The sequence below is a fragment of the Gadus chalcogrammus genome, chromosome 14 (genome assembly GCF_026213295.1).
Source record: "Gadus chalcogrammus isolate NIFS_2021 chromosome 14, NIFS_Gcha_1.0, whole genome shotgun sequence".
Taxonomy (NCBI): Eukaryota; Metazoa; Chordata; class Actinopteri; order Gadiformes; family Gadidae; genus Gadus; species Gadus chalcogrammus.
The window spans coordinates 1,406,313-1,423,647 of NC_079425.1; the positions used below are offsets into that span (position 1 = coordinate 1,406,313).

General features: G+C 49.9%; 1 protein-coding gene across 1 annotated transcript in view; it reads right to left on the bottom strand.

The window, feature by feature from the left end:
* Positions 1-17,335, bottom strand: part of LOC130403578 (histone-lysine N-methyltransferase SMYD3-like) — a 36,926-nt gene that overhangs the window by 13,515 nt on the left and 6,076 nt on the right. The window contains exons 3-6 of the mRNA XM_056607993.1: positions 10,308-10,371; positions 9,996-10,106; positions 5,324-5,381; positions 4,726-4,877 (exon numbers count right to left, since the gene is read on the bottom strand). Of these exons, the coding sequence (XP_056463968.1) occupies positions 4,726-4,877; positions 5,324-5,381; positions 9,996-10,106; positions 10,308-10,371 (385 nt within the window). The remainder of the gene's footprint in view (positions 1-4,725; positions 4,878-5,323; positions 5,382-9,995; positions 10,107-10,307; positions 10,372-17,335) is intronic.

A 17,335-nucleotide genomic window follows, 5' to 3' on the forward strand; every position in this document is an offset into this window, starting at 1 on the left:
ACACGAAGCCCAATTATAGACGCATATACACAAATAATTACACCTACACCGGTCCTAATTTAGCTTTTGCAGCAGAATCAACCACAGCAGTTCATGACAAGGGTTTAAACGGTGTGTGTGAGAGATAAATCATCCCCCTCCCTGGGTTAAAGTAAGATATATCTAGTGTCAATGTTTCTCCATTGGGAGTTTCCTTGCTTCTCACATTATTAAATTACCAACAATGTTCTGCATAGACTCCATAAAGATTATCCTATATTCCATCAATATTTCATTCCCAATATTTTCTCTTCTATCATACTCGCACAATTAGCTTTTTCTCTTTGGTGATCAATTCATACCCTTCTCTCTCCCTGCTGTATTTTGCTCTTCCTTGTTTAACTCGAGTCTGGCGACTGCAGCCAATAGAGCCAGGCAAGCAGAACCCAACGACTCATGCAGAGTCCCTGTCTCCCTCTCCCAGAGTCTGTGTTCTCTCTCAAGCCTGACTGTCCCTTCCTTTAACCCCTCACTGTATGATAATATACCTTACAGGACACGAGCAGCATTCAGTAGGGTTAGATCACTGGCCATCTACGGACTTTGGAAGTGGTGTAGGAGACACATGCAAGCATAAACACAAACCCAGGTTTTTGTTCACGATCTTTCCAAACAATGCAGTATAAAAAGGACCATTTAACCAGCAAAAGGGCTGTGTACAGTAGAACCAGGGTGAACTTTACGCAGTGTTGATTTGAATACGACCAACATGTCTTGCTGAACAACGAAGACCATCTAATAAAGGAAATACATGTGAAAGATGTGTCTGTAGATGTTGCACCACAAATAATCAAAGGAAATTAAGCTGTGCGATGGCTGGGAGGTGTTATGTGAGCACAGGTCCTTTAAGAGGGTCAGAGGATGGAGCGACTAGAGGGAGAGAAGAGGAGGGAACACAGTGACGATGGAAACGACACACATGAGTGAGTGAATGAATGAACAGGTGGGAGAAAGGAACGAGTAAAAAAAGCGAAAGGCAAGGGATCTGTGTGTGAGTGTGTGCGCGCGTGCGTGTGTGTGTGCACGCTTTATGGGATAATGCGGAGGTTACAAGAAAGGAACCTGTGAGAAATCGTATGAGGGGAAAGCATGTGTGAAACCTCTGCAGCGAGGACCCATTCAGCATAACAATAAGTTCTCACACACCAGTAGCATGCAAGTAGGAACCCACTAACACCCCCCCCCCCCCAAACAGACCACCACATCATCACATACGCACAGATCACACACACAGAGAGAGAGAGAGAGAGAGAGAGAGAGAGAGACGAGGAGATGAGAGAGAGATGAGAGAGAGAGAGAGGAGAGAGAGAGATGAGAGAGAGATGAGGAGGAGAGAGGAGAGAGAGAGACGAGAGAGAGAGAGAGAGGAGAGAGAGACGAGAGAGGAGATCTGAGTACCGAGATGAGGAGAGAGAGAGAGGATGAGAGAGAGAGAGAGAGAGAGAGAGAGAGAGAGAGAGAGAGCCTGAGGGGAGGCAATAAAACGTAGCGTGGACAGATCTCATCCGTCACTGCATATTGCACCACGGCAGCCTGGTCACACACACCCCGAGCCCGCTCTCAGCACCGCGGTTCTGTCACTAGCGCCCGCTGAGCAGCGTACACGTCCACACGCAGCCGGCCGCACAAACAGCCCCCCGGAGCCCCTCCAGGGGGCATTAGGCCTGATGTCCCCCGGAGCCCCTCCAGGGGGCATTAGGCCTGATGAGGCTCCGGCATCACTGCACGGCTACGGTGCCTGGATATATATATTTAATATGTGTGTGTGTGTGTGTGTGTGTGTGTGTGTGTGTGTGTGTGTGTGTGTGTGTGTGTGTGTGTGTGTGTGTGTTGTTATTTAGAATGGTTTACTAGCATTGCACACATCATTAATGTAAAACACCAGGACCACTACCCTTTGCTCACACACGCACGCACGCACGCACGCACGCACGGTTATTTCCTATTTCATGTAGCCCTGCTAGAGGTCTTAATAAAGCCTTCATGTGTAAGCGGACTGCAGTTATCAGAGATGGAGGCGGAGCCAGGGGCGGGGCCAGGGGCGGGGCCTGGGGCGGGGCAGGTGGAGGAGAATGAAGAGGCAAACAACATGGGTGCCGAAGAGAGAGGCGGAGGACCCCTCCAGAGATGGGGGAGGGAAGGGAGGGAGGGAGGGAGGGAGGGAGGGAGGGAGGGAGGGAGGGACGCGAGCGAGGGAGGGAGGGAGGGGGGAGGGAGATAATCATTGAGATGCTAGAGGAGATGCAGGAGGAGATGCGGACGGGGCCGGGGTCAGAAGAGACGACCACAGAGGGCTCGGAGCGGCCATTGAGGTCCTGATAAACATCATTGGAATCAGGAAAATATAGAAGAAACAGTCCGCGTCGGTGGGGTGTGTGAACAGTGCCCCCTGTTGGCTCTCCGGATTAATGCACTCACTTCATGAATAAGATTGACTTAAAAGATTGTTTATTATCAGCTAAACCAGTTTTAAATCCCTCCACCAACAAATCATTATGCAAATATTTCCAAGTCCAAGACTTGTTTATCGTCTACTTGGACTGCTGCTTGCTAATCACAACTCATCTCTTAAACTAAGATGTTAACACAAGAACACGTGTTATGATTCGGGACTGTTTGCCTTGATGTGAAAAGTGTCGGACAGCAGCAAAGATATCAGCTCAGTAACCAACCCCTGCCTTGTTCTTTACTGGATGTGTGTGTGTGTGTGTGTGTGTGTGTGTGTGTGTGTGTGTGTGTGTGTGTGTGTGTGTGTGTGTGTGTGTGTGTGTGTGTGTGTGTGTGTGTGTGTGTGTGTGTGTGTGTGTGTGTGTGTGTGTGTGTGGCCTCAGATGATCAGATGAGCCGTTTACTTCCCGCTCTCTGGAAGGATCCGGCCAGCGACCTCAGACACCCACAGAGGTCATCAGTGATTGTGTTTTCAGTCTCAGATCTGGGATGACCTTGGTTCTCGGTGGGAGGGCGTGTGGACACACACACATAAACCTCGACACACAAACATACAGAGCTTCAGGACATTCAATATCATGATCTGATATTTTGACTGTAGATAGTATATGTAAGGGATAATAGAACGCCGGTCATTATCGGGGAAATAAACCCCGACAGGGCGAACAGGACACCGACACGAAGCGGAGGTGTCCTGTTCACCCTGAAGGGGCTTATTTTCGATAATGACCGGCGACGTTCTACACATTATTCCGCTTATTACACGGCAACTTGCCAAAATGAGAAAATATAACTTCACATGGTGTGCCTTTTTACAATTTAGTTGCTACCAGCATTCGTAGCGTTGATCAGCAGAGAAACAGTCCGCCAAAGACGTTGACGTCGCTTAGCAACCGAGTACGCTGGGGTTTATAAGTGACCGGACTACTTATGGAGTGATACGAAAGGCGGCAAAAAAAACACTTTCCTTAACAGCGGCCAATTATACTTAGCAACGGTGAATTATCAATATAATTCACCGCCGGAAGTTGTGAATGTCCCATGCAAGTGAACGGAGCGTTCCACGGCATTGAGAAGAGCCGTGTAATAACTATATATAATTGCTGCCATGTCATCTGCCTCCCTTCCTCCTCCTCCTCCTCCCCTCCCCACTCTCTTGACTCCCGTCAGTATTCTCGGTGCCTCTCCAGGCAGCAGACGAGATTCCATCTGAGACCTCAAACCCAATTTAAAAAGCTGTGTACGCTGGTGACTCCAACAAGCACAGTAGTACACACACACACACACACACACACACACACACACACACACACACACACACACACACACACACACACACACACACACACACACACACACACACACACACACACACACACACACACACACCTGTAAATGTATGCACACTTTATTCTTTAAAGGTGATTCAATAAAGTTTTACATTTAATGATCAGGACATACAAGAGTGTGTGCGTGTGTGTCACACATTGAGAAAATTAATAATAATATTACAAAATCTCATCTGTTAGCCATTGCTTAATTTTTTTGCATAAATCATGTTGTGTTGACGTCTTCAAAAGTCCAATTGATGAATACCCCATGTATGACAAGCGGGACCATAAATATTCTGCTATAATAGTGGCACAGACATAATGGATGCTGGGGATACACACACTGTCACAATCTTAGTTCTCAGTAAATAACCACCACTAGGGTTTGGAGTCTGGAGCTCGTTTAAACATTGTGTTCCCATGATGCCGTTCTCGGCTAACTGAAGGCAGGGATGCTCTCAATTAGAACGAACCCCTAATCCCCCGGCCAGCCGACCACAAAACACCTCCTCACTGACACACACACACACACACACACACACACACTAGGCCTCCCATTAAATACCAGGGGAGCGTGAGAGAGCGAGGGAGAGCGGCTCATGTTAACAAACGGATAATTAGTCTGTGGTTTCGATTGACATGCAAACACCTGGTGTCTTTTAAGAGTTGAATGCACGCACACACACACACACACACACACACACACACACACACCAGAGAGGATCTGAGACATATGTTATGTTACCCTCACACACTGGGCGACGCAAAAAGCCATAAACGTATGTCCATTGTGTGTGTGTGTGTGTGTGTGTGTGTGTGTGTGTGTGTGTGTGTGTGTGTGTGTGTGTGTGTGTGTGTGTGTGTGTGTGTGTGTGTGTGTGTGTGTGTTGTGCGCGGTTAAGCCCACCTTTGCGAGGAGGCTGAGGGGGTCTTGGCAGGACGGTGGGAGTGATGTCATTTCCTCCATGAGGTCCGGGACCTCGGGCTGCAGGTAGATCTGCAACATGTCCGCCAGCTGGGACAGGCCCCGCCTCTTCTGCTCGGACATGGAGTCCAGGTCTGAGGGGGCAGAAAGGTGTGTTTAGGGTGACAGAACCCAACGTCTGGAGGGCTCTGGAGGAGAAGAAGACGTTAGCCTTTAAGACCCCCAGCTGGGAGTAACGCTCGGGTTATATAACTATATATTAGTGCTGTCAGTTTAACTCGTTATTAACGGCGTTAACGCAAACCAATTTTAACGGCGTTAATGTGTATATTTTTTTTTCTTTGGCTCAAAACAAAGAAGCAGTAGCCCGACTGCTGTGTTCAGGGCAGTGTGTTTGTATGTTCATCGTTTAATTGCACTATAGGCTTTTTTTTTGTGTCGTCCTGTTTTGATCAGTATATGCCAATGTTGTTATCAATAAAATAAAAATATATACACACACACACACACACACACACACCCCTACATCAATAAGCACTTTCAAAAGGAAGAAGGATTGTAATGAAGGAAGGGGTCTTACGTGACTCGTGCTCTTCTAGGGTGTACAGCTCCTCGCTCTGCTTTGTCGATGAATTCAACTAGAAATAAACGCATAACAACCTTATTCTTCATCCTCGTTCAGTTGAGTTGGAGACTTAACGTACTACTTCATAGGCCTCACTGACAAGCTCTTTGTTATTTGTACATTCTACAGAGAGGGTTATGAGGTACCTATAGAGCATTGGCTCTCAATGTGCGGCCCTCGGGCCAATGGCGGCCCGCGGGCCAATGGCGGCCCGCGGGCCAATGGCGGCCCGCAGAAACATTCCTGGCGGCCCGCAATGACATACAGATGTAAGTAAAAATATATATTTTTTACATCAGTTGAAATTTACATCAATTTGAAAGGAAGAACCTCAGTTTCGTGATTTAGACCTCACTTGACCTGACTCCCAGAGGTCTGCGGTGCAATGTTTTTTTTCACCACTGGGAAGCTGACGGCGTTTCCCGCCAAAACTTCTTCCCTTTGGCGGCCCTCAGTCAAATTCTGGGTTCCTAAATTGGCCCTCAGCTGTCAAAACTTTGAGCACCCCTGCTATAGAGGGGATGGATCAGAGTACCTATAGAGGGGATGGATCACAGTCCCTATAGAGGGGATGGATCACAGTAGAGGGGATGATCACAGTCCCTATAGAGGGGATGGATCACAGTCCCTATAGAGGGGATGGATCAGAGTACCTATAGAGGGGATGGATCACAGTAGAGGGGATGGATCACAGTAGAGGGGATGGATCACAGTAGAGGGGATGGATCAGAGTACCTATAGAGGGGATGGATCACAGTAGAGGGGATGGATCACAGTCCCTATAGAGGGGATGGATCACAGTAGAGGGGATGGATCACAGTAGAGGGGATGGATCACAGTACCTATAGAGGGGATGGATCACAGTCCCTATAGAGGGGATGGATCACAGTAGAGGGGATGATCACAGTCCCTATAGAGGGGATGGATCACAGTCCCTATAGAGGGGATGGAACACAGTCCCTATAGAGGGGATGGATCACAGTCCCTATAGAGGGGATGGAACACAGTCCCTATAGAGGGGATGGATCACAGTACCTATAGAGGGGATGGATCACAGTCCCTATAGAGGGGATGGAACACAGTCCCTATAGAGGGGATGGATCACAGTCCCTATAGAGGGGATGGATCACAGTACCTATAGAGGGGATGGATCACAGTACCTATAGAGGGGATGGATCACAGTAGAGGGGATGGATCACAGTCCCTATAGAGCGGATGGATCACAGTCCCTATAGAGGGGATGGATCACAGTACCTATAGAGGGGATGGATCACAGTCCCTATAGAGGGGATGGAACACAGTAGAGGGGATGGATCACAGTAGAGGGGATGGATCACAGTAGAGGGGATGGATCACAGTAGAGGGGATGGATCACAGTAGAGGGGATGGACCACAGTAGAGGGGATGGATCACAGTAGAGGGGATGGATCACAGTCCCTATAGAGGGGATGGATCACAGTACCTATAGAGGGGATGGATCACAGTACCTATAGAGGGGATGGATCACAGTAGAGGGGATGGATCACAGTCCCTATAGAGGGGATGGATCACAGTCCCTATAGAGGGGATGGATCACAGTACCTATAGAGGGGATGGATCACAGTCCCTATAGAGGGGATGGAACACAGTAGAGGGGATGGATCACAGTAGAGGGGATGGATCACAGTAGAGGGGATGGATCACAGTAGAGGGGATGGATCACAGTAGAGGGGATGGACCACAGTAGAGGGGATGGATCACAGTAGAGGGGATGGATCACAGTCCCTATAGAGGGGATGGACCACAGTACCTATAGAGGGGATGGATCACAGTAGAGGGGATGGATCACAGTCCCTATAGAGGGGATGGACCACAGTACCTATAGAGGGGATGGACCACAGTACCTATAGAGGGGATGGATCACAGTAGAGGGGATGGATCACAGTAGAGGGGATGGATCACAGTAGAGGGGATGGATCACAGTAGAGGGGATGGACCACAGTAGAGGGGATGGATCACAGTCCCTATAGAGGGGATGGACCACAGTACCTATAGAGGGGATGGATCACAGTAGAGGGGATGGATCACAGTCCCTATAGAGGGGATGGACCACAGTACCTATAGAGGGGATGGACCACAGTCCCTATAGAGGGGATGGACCACAGTAGAGGGGATGGACCACAGTAGAGGGGATGGACCACAGTAGAGGGGATGGACCACAGTAGAGGGGATGGACCACAGTAGAGGGGATGGACCACAGTAGAGGGGATGGACCACAGTAGAGGGGATGGATCACAGTAGAGGGGATGGACCACAGTAGAGGGGATGGACCACAGTAGAGGGGATGGACCACAGTAGAGGGGATGGATCACAGTCCCTATAGAGGGGATGGATCACAGTCCCTATAGAGGGGATGGATCACAGTCCCTATAGAGGGGATGGACCACAGTACCTATAGAGGGGATGGACCACAGTACCTATAGAGGGGGTGGACCACAGTACCTATAGAGGGGGTGGACCACAGTAGAGGGGATGGATCACAGTAGAGGGGATGGATCACAGTCCCTATAGAGGGGATGGACCACAGTAGAGGGGATGGATCACAGTAGAGGGGATGGATCACAGTCCCTATAGAGGGGATGGACCACAGTCCCTATAGAGGGGATGGACCACAGTAGAGGGGATGGATCACAGTAGAGGGGATGGATCACAGTCCCTATAGAGGGGATGGATCACAGTCCCTATAGAGGGGATGGAACACAGTCCCTATAGAGGGGATGGAACACAGTCCCTATAGAGGGGATGGACCACAGTCCCTATAGAGGGGATGGATCACAGTCCCTATAGAGGGGATGGACCACAGTACCTATAGAGGGGATGGACCACAGTAGAGGGGATGGATCACAGTAGAGGGGATGGACCACAGTACCTATAGAGGGGATGGACCCAGGGATTAAAGTGAAAAAAAATCTTCTGACTGAAATTTTATTCGCGCTACAGCCAAGTCACGTGCAGTGTGTGAAACATGTTCCAGGTTAGGTTTCTTGACACCTGCTTAAGAAATACAAATGTATAAGACGTCAGCACCAAATGCAGCCATCACGTTTAAATGCTCGACCAATACTGTTTTACAGGAGGAGGATTTTAAACAGCTGTTCTTTTGCATCTATTGCAATTTCTTTGTTGTCTTTTCAATTAGACTCTAAGATTTTTTTTTTGCAAAGCTTGTCTCATATTTTACTCTCTAAAAAAATCAAGCATCTACATAACTTTTCATTACATGTTTTATTATTATTATTTATTTGTTATATTTAATATATAATCGGGATGTACATTAAAATGCTTGTGTTTTCAGTCAATTTTAACGGTAGACCTTTTAAATACTCACTATATAATTTGACAATTTTACCGGCGTTGACGTATGACGACATAATACACGCGTGTATTATGTCCATGTTCGAAACTGCATACTACCGTACTGCCGACTAAATACTGCGCAGTATGTACTGTATACTGCATACTGAATGTGGGATTCAGTATGCAGTATACAGCAGACCGACTGCACCGCAGTATACAGTATGCAAGTTTCCCAGAATGCATTTCGCGGCAGCGGTAGCGGTAAAGCTGCTAAAAGCTGTTTTAATTCTCGCTTCAGTGCTGTTAATACATCACTTTCTTAAGTTTTAATATTTTTTTATGCGAGAAAGTACCTATTTAGATCCTTAATATGCGATTAGTTTATCCAAATGACGCCTGTTTGTAAATTTGTCCCGACGTTATCGGAGATGTGAAGTGGCCTCTGTGAACTCCAAATGACGGAAATCCGTCGTAGCGACGGAGAACTTTAATCCATGGATGGACCACAGTAGAGGGGATGGATCACAGTAGAGGGGATGGATCACAGTCCCTATAGAGGGGATGGACCACAGTCCCTATAGAGGGGATGGATCACAGTAGAGGGGATGGACCAGAGTACCTATAGAGGGGATGGAACACAGTCCCTATAGAGGGGATGGACCACAGTCCCTATAGAGGGGATGGATCACAGTCCCTATAGAGGGGATGGACCACAGTACCTATAGAGGGGATGGATCACAGTAGAGGGGATGGACCAGAGTACCTATAGAGGGGATGGAACACAGTCCCTATAGAGGGGATGGATCACAGTCCCTATAGAGGGGATGGACCACAGTCCCTATAGAGGGGATGGATCACAGTCCCTATAGAGGGGATGGACCACAGTACCTATAGAGGGGATGGATCACAGTCCCTATAGAGGGGATGGATCACAGTAGAGGGGATGGATCACAGTACCTATAGAGGGGATGGACCACAGTACCTATAGAGGGGGTGGACCACAGTCCCTATAGAGGGGATGGATCACAGTAGAGGGGATGGATCACAGTACCTATAGAGGGGATGGACCACAGTAGAGGGGGTGGACCACAGTAGAGGGGATGGACCACAGTAGAGGGGATGGATCACAGTAGAGGGGGTGGACCACAGTAGAGGGGATGGACCACAGTAGAGGGGGTGGACCACAGTAGAGGGGATGGACCACAGTAGAGGGGTGGACCACAGTAGAGGGGGTGGACCACAGTAGAGGGGGGGTGGATCACAGCAGAGGGGATGGACCACAGTACCGTACCGTGGGGGTGAGGAGGATCCTGGCTGCCAGCCGCACCGAGTCGGTCGGGGCTCTCGGCAGGAGGTCCCGGAGACACACACACTCTCTCTTATGGACGGACCATGCCCGCCGCTGGACACACACACACACACACACACACACACACACACACACACACACACACACACACACACACACACACACACACACACACACACACACACACACACACACACACACACACACACACACACACACACACACACGAGGATGTGTTCAGTGCTATTAAACCATTGTGAATATGAAAAGCTTGTGTCGACTCGGACCCGGTACCTGGCAGGACGCGTTGCAGTAGCGAGCGGTCTGACACTGGGAGCACCTCCGCAACGACGCACGGCTGGAGGGAAACAGGAGGAGGAGGTTAGAATGAAAAGACAAGAACAAAGATGGATATTAAACGCATGGTTCGTTAGCTCGACAAAACTGGGTTCTTTGCGAGCGCATTAAAAACCACAGACGCATCTCCCCCTGGACTGGGATCAGAGAGGGCCGGGTTTAGAGACTAATTGGTGGACTGGTTCACGAGGGAGAGCTGGTCTGGGTCATTTACATTTGTTTTGCTGATCCAGAGCAGAAAGCGCCGTAGACATCGTTAGCTCCGCCTCTCTCGATACAAACGTATTACTGCAGAACTCCTGTTTTCTCCAACCAATCAGAAATAAACACAACAGGAAGAACCCCACCGGACTGGTGAATGAGAGGAGCCGCAGTAAGGGGGGGGGGGGGTTGCCGTCCGTCACTGCCAACCTGGTACACTGGTGCAGCTTCCACTGGGCCTGCAGGGGGACTGGTCTTAGCAGGGGGCTGGGGGGGGGCTGTAGGGGGGGCTGTATGCTCGCTCTGTGGGGTAGAGGAGACAGCTCCACAGACCCTGGGTCCACGCGTCCTGAAGGCCATCGCTCATCTGATCACAGCATCAGACTCTCCGCAGACACTCATCGTCCTCGTCCTCCACACACGGTCCGTGTGCGCACGCACGCACGCACGCACGCCACGCCGTTCAGTGTCTCCAGCACCCATCCGTCAGGGTCCAAAAGACGGCCGCCATCGGTAGGAGGCCCCCGGAGAATATTTTCTCCTTCTCAAAACGATTCACCAAACACACACACACACACACACCTATAGCTCCTTTCTCCCCCCCCCCCCCCCCCCCCCCATCACTCTTCCGGTTGAAGGGTGTTGTGTTGTGTTATTTATTGCTTCACTCACACGCTTCCTTCTGTGTACGCTGCCAGTGTGGCCAGACATGCCTGTGCGTGTGTGCGTGCGTGCTATATGTGTGTGTGCGTGCGTGCTACATGTGTGTGCGTGCGTGCTATATGTGTGTGTCTGCGTGCTACATGTGTGTGCGTGCTATATGCGTGTGTGCGTGCGTGCTACATGTGTGTGTTCTGCAGTGCCCTGTTCAGTCGGTCCGGAGCCGAGCGGGAGACGCATGTCGTCCCGCCCTGGGAGCCCGGCTCAGTGGACACACGGAGAGCGTACTGCTGCTGCCGGCACTGGGAGGATGATGCTGCCCTGCAGACGCCCGGGTCCGCTGCCCCCCCCCGGTACGAGACCCCGCCCCCCCCCCCCCCCCCTCTCGGTACGAGACCCTCCCCCCCCCCCCCGGTACGAGACCCTCGCCCCCCCCCCCCCTCTAACCACCGCAGAGAGCAGCGCTGCAACGTAAACACGGACCCGGTCTGCACAGCATCAGCACTTCTAGGAGGAGGGGGGGGGGGGGGGGGGGGGGGGTCCTGCTCAACATGTATTTATGCGGTCCCCCCAGCGCTGACCCCCCTGCTCTCATTGGCTGGTGGCTGCCGCCTGCCTCTAGGCCTGCAGAGGCTCGTTACTCCGGATGGATGACAGCACAGAGCTGCTGCTGCTGCTGCCTCGTTCGGCCTCTCTTACCTGCAGGGCCATACATCTATCTTCATGTAAGAGGCCTCTGATCATTTGTAGAATCGGCCATGTCTGCTGATGGTTAACAGCGTTTTTTTATTTTTGCTGCAATAATACAATGCAATAATAGTTTGTAATACATACTGAAGTATGGGTCCCTGAAGTAGGGTCATCATTGAACGATACATCCAGTTGATTTCCCGTGACTAAGGACAGCGTCTCAGCTGGATGCGTAACGTGACACTGGGAGGGACTCGCATCACGTGGATTTGGCGGGCAAGATGAACACACTAAATAACTGCTGGAGGAAATTGGTTTAAAACACTCAACAGAATGTGTTCACTGCTCTAAGCCGACGTTGAGTCTTTGAGGTGAAACTTTGTGACAACCAAAGCCAGACAGGCGGCTCTTTGATTTGATGTGGCGCTCTTCTCCTGACGGCCCATCAAGTGTTTTATTACAGGAACAGAACCCAACCGGTGGCAGACTTCAGCGTGTTGACAGTCGCTGCGCCCAGGAGCCACAACACACCGCGCCCCCCCGCCGCAGACGGGGGGACGGCTGAGAGATGAAAGCGTTTCTCAGGTGACAGCGGAGAGCAGGTGGGGAGGGAGGAGGCGTGGGGAGGGAGAGACGACAGCGTTCGCGCTAGCGACCGAGCACGGCCGTTCAACGATGCGCCTGCACATAATTCCTTCCAATTAAAAAATATCAATTATGTGGGAGTAGTGTATTAATAAGCGGGACAAAGAGGGGGTTTACCACGTGTGTTTACGACGAGAGCTACGCTATCAGACGCCTAATTAGGGCGGCCGCCCAGCACGCCTTTGGTGGGAGCGTGCACACGCACACGCACACGCACACGCACGGTACGGAATGCAAATCACTTCCCAAAAAGAGATCCAAGCTTGGCCAATGGCCACGCAAGATAGTGTGTGTGTGTGTGTGTGTGTGTGTGTGTGTGTGTGTGTGTGTGTGTGTGTGTGTGTGTGTGTGTGTGTGTGTGTGTGTGTGTGTGTGTGTGTGTCCATAATTAATGAGGTCCTGTTCTCCGGACCGCCTGGTCATGCCACACTGCTTTTTCTCATTTGTAGGCCGAGCTATGGCTCACTCCCACTCAGCAGCCAGTGGTACATATGTGTGAAAGATAGAGTGTGTGGTGTGTGTGTGTGTGTGTGTGTGTGTGTGTGTGTGTGTGTGTGTGTGTGTGTGTGTGTGTGTGTGTGTGTGTGTGTGTGTGTGTGTTGAATAATAGATGAGCAGTACAGTGCACGGTGAGGGCGTACCAATAACCACACGTATCGTGAAGAAGGCTCGGGAATGTAAAAGGTTGAACGCCTTGCGGATTATAAAACACTATATAGCCTAGCCTCGCTATTTAGCCTAGCTCATGCCCTTTTCGATTAAGCCTCTTTGATTCAATTTGACTTTCTGCTTCACTAAACCATTACATGGGGGGGGGGATGGGGGGGTGGGTAATTAGCATGCAACCCCCAAGAAGTGTCAAGAGGAGCCTGCTCAGTAACGAGCTACATCACCTAGCCGCTACCCAGCGCGGAGCAGGAGGATAAAGGCCAAACGTCACGCAGATCGCCTTTACATGTGGGCTATCAACAAGACAACATCTGTTCCAGGAAAGGCCCTTAGGGAAAGAAAGGCTCATCATTATCTCTAAGAGACACCGCCCGGTCCGTTGGTCTGAAACGTCTCGCCAGCTGACCATCTAGAGGTCTTTAATACACAGTGGGGGGCTCGCAGTCAGAGGGGCGACTTACAGTTACCTGAGGGGCTGCTGTGAACCGACTCAGCGTGACACACACACACACACACACACACACACACACACACACACACACATTTTGAATCTTGGACGTAGAAATGGTTTCCAGCCGTGGATCTGAATGAACACATGAACGGCTGAATCGTGACGAAGACAGGAAGGGAGACGACGCGCCAAGGGGCGGGACCCAGGACCTGTTCAAACTAAAACTCACATCAGATCAACGGTTTGCAAACCGTCTAGTCTCAGGTGTTCATCGTCTAGTCTCAGGTGTTCACCGTCTAGTCTCAGGTGTTCACCGTCTAGTCTCAGGTGTTCATCGTCTAGTCTCAGGTGTTCATCGTCTAGTCTCAGGTGTTCACCGTCTAGTCTCAGGTGTTCACCGTCTAGTCTCAGGTGTTCACCGTCTAGTCTCAGGTGTTCACCGTCTAGTCTCAGGTGTTCATCGTCTAGTCTCAGGTGTTCACCGTCTAGTCTCAGGTGTTCATCGTCTAGTCTCAGGTGTTCACCGTCTAGTCTCAGGTGTTCATCGTCTAGTCTCAGGTGTTCACCGTCTAGTCTCAGGTGTTCATCGTCTAGTCTCAGGTGTTCACCGTCTAGTCTCAGGTGTTCACCGTCTAGTCTCAGGTGTTCACCGTCTAGTCTCAGGTGTTCATCGTCTAGTCTCAGGTGTTCATCGTCTAGTCTCAGGTGTTCACCGTCTAGTCTCAGGTGTTCATCGTCTAGTCTCAGGTGTTCAGAGCCACCTGGGTGTCTGTCGGCAGGGGGAGGGAGCAGAGAGGGGGGGGACTCTGGAGAGTGACAGATGGAGGCAAAATGATCTGAGGGTGGAAGGAGGGATGGCGAGAGAGGGAGGGGGGGGTGGGAGGGGGAGATGGGGAGGGAGGGAGGGAGGGAGGGAGGGAGGGAGGGAGGGATGGGGAGAGGGAGAGAGGGAGGGATGGGGAGAGGGAGAGAGGGAGAGAGGGAGGGAGGTGCAAGAGGGTAATTAACTAAAGGGTGTCATCTGAGGTGAGCACAGCAATAATGAGTCAACAGGGAAAGAGCTGGGATGGATGATCGAAGGATCTCTGACAAGAACCACCAAACAGAAGATCAGACCTGTGATTAAAGACAACTGATGACAGCAGGAGAGGAAGGGAACACCGGGACAGGAGGAAGGGTTTCAAAGAGACCTGCCTCCGTCTCTCATCCCTCAAACGTTCAGGATCACAGACCCCGGGAGCTGTTTGCGTTCTTCACGCTGCCTCTGGTTATAAAAATCACATTTCGTAGCGAATCAATAGCTGCAACATCACAATAACATATTTATGACTGTTTGACAGCATTCATCTTTTTGTTTTATTTTAAAAGCTGTTCCAATAATTTCATATACTCTTTTTATTTTATTTTTTTATGAAAACATGTTTTAAATATAAAACAACTGCGAGGGGAAAGGGTGGTTTTAAGTAAAACAAATGGGTAAATAATATGGATGCAATATATATAGATATATATATTAAAACGAGTACAATCCATGACTGCTCTTTTATAGTCCTAATAAAACATGAATGCTGCAGCATAGACAACACTGGTTTAATGTATAAATGATCAAATAAACAAACTGACTAAATAAATAAATAAAATCCATTCTCAATTTCCATATCCGTATCATGTATTGTGATGGTGGAAAATGCATTGTTTATGCCTGTAAATTTGTTTCCCTCAAAGGTAATGTCTTCGTGTCAGAAATGTGAACTCCTCACGTTGACAGACTGTCAGAAAAGACAAACAAACGCAACTTCCCCTCGTGCATCTCTGAATCCTTTGATAAGACCCACTGGAAGTTCACTGATGGAACGCTCAATCAAAACTCTCATTAAACTCTTAGACTATTTATCTAGAGCGAGAGAGAGCAAGAGAGAGAGAGTGAGCAAGACAGAGAGAGAGAGAGAGAGAGAGAGAGAGAGAGAGAGAGAGAGAGAGAGAGAGAGAGAGAGCAAGACAGAGAGAGAGTGAGCAAGACAGAGAGAGAGAGAGAGAGAGAGAGAGAGAGAGAGAGTGAGACAGAGAGCAAGGGAGACAGCGAGGGAGAGAGCGAAGGCGAGGAAAAGAGAGAGAGAGCGAGAGAGAGAGAGACAGCGAGAGCGAGAGATCTGAAGACCATGAGCGACTGAGATAATTGTGTCACATACAAGAAAGTAATTTGTCAAAAACAATGCCACACCATGTCGATCACACACTTGCACACATACCCACACGAACGCGGCAAACACACACAAACACACACTATAGTTGTTCAACAAGACCATAAGGGAGAACCATTCCAGTTCTGTGGGTACAAGTGACCTTTAGTTATGCGTGCGTGTGGGTGCATGTTCTTCCCTTCCTCCCGTCACAACAGTCCACCAGTCTCCATTCCTCTGTCAGACCTCATCTTCCTCTCCTCCATTCCTCTATCAGTGATTGTTAGTGGATGCGGTCTCTGTGTTAATGAGTTCCTCCACTCAGTGGGGGGATACTGCCGTCCATCCTCGTTATCTGAGCACTTCCTGTCTCCCTCGCCGCTCCGCCCCCTGAGTCTGAAACCTCTAATAGTTGTTTGTTTTACTGAGCCAATTACAAACCTCCTGGATCCCCTGTGTGTGTGTGTGTGTGTGTGTGTGTGTGTGTGTGTGTGTGTGTGTGTGTGTGTGTCATTACTAACAAAACAGCCTTCAAGGCCTGTAATTAACCACAGCTTTGATGCCCCCACCCCTCCAAATGCTCATTTCCTTTCGACGCACATCAACACACACACATCTCTATACAGTATGTCACTGTGTGTGTTGAAGCTTGAGCCCGGCCCCCCTCCAGCAGTGAGCCAGGCCGCAGGACTCCGGGTGTCTGACTGGAACCACAACTCTGCCCCCCCACCCCCATAACACTGACGCCCCAAACCCCAAAACGACTTTCAGAAAAGCTCCTTCTAGAAATCAGCACACACACCTGAACACGCGCACCTGAACACACACACCTGAACACACACACCTGAACACAAACACCTGAACACACACACCTGAACACACACACCTGAACACACACACACCTGAACACACACACCTGAACACGCGCACCTGAACACACACACCTGAACACACACACCTGAACACACACACACCTGAACACACACACCTGAACACACACACCTGAACACACACACCTGAACACACACACACCTGAACACACACACACCTGAACACACACACCTGAACACACACACCTGAACACACACACACCTGAACACACACACCTGAACACACACACCTGAACACACACACACCTGAACACACACACCTGAACACACACACCTGAACACACACACCTGAACACACACACCTGAACACACACACCTGAACACACACACCTGAACACACACACCTGAACACACACACCTGAACACACACACCTGAACACACACACCTGAACACACACACCTGAACACACACACCTGAACACACACACCTGATCACACACACCTGATCACACACACCTGAACACACACACCTGAACACAAACACCTGAACACACACACCTGAACACACACACCTGAACACACACACCTGAACACACACACCTGAACACAAACACCTGAACACACACACCTGAACACAAA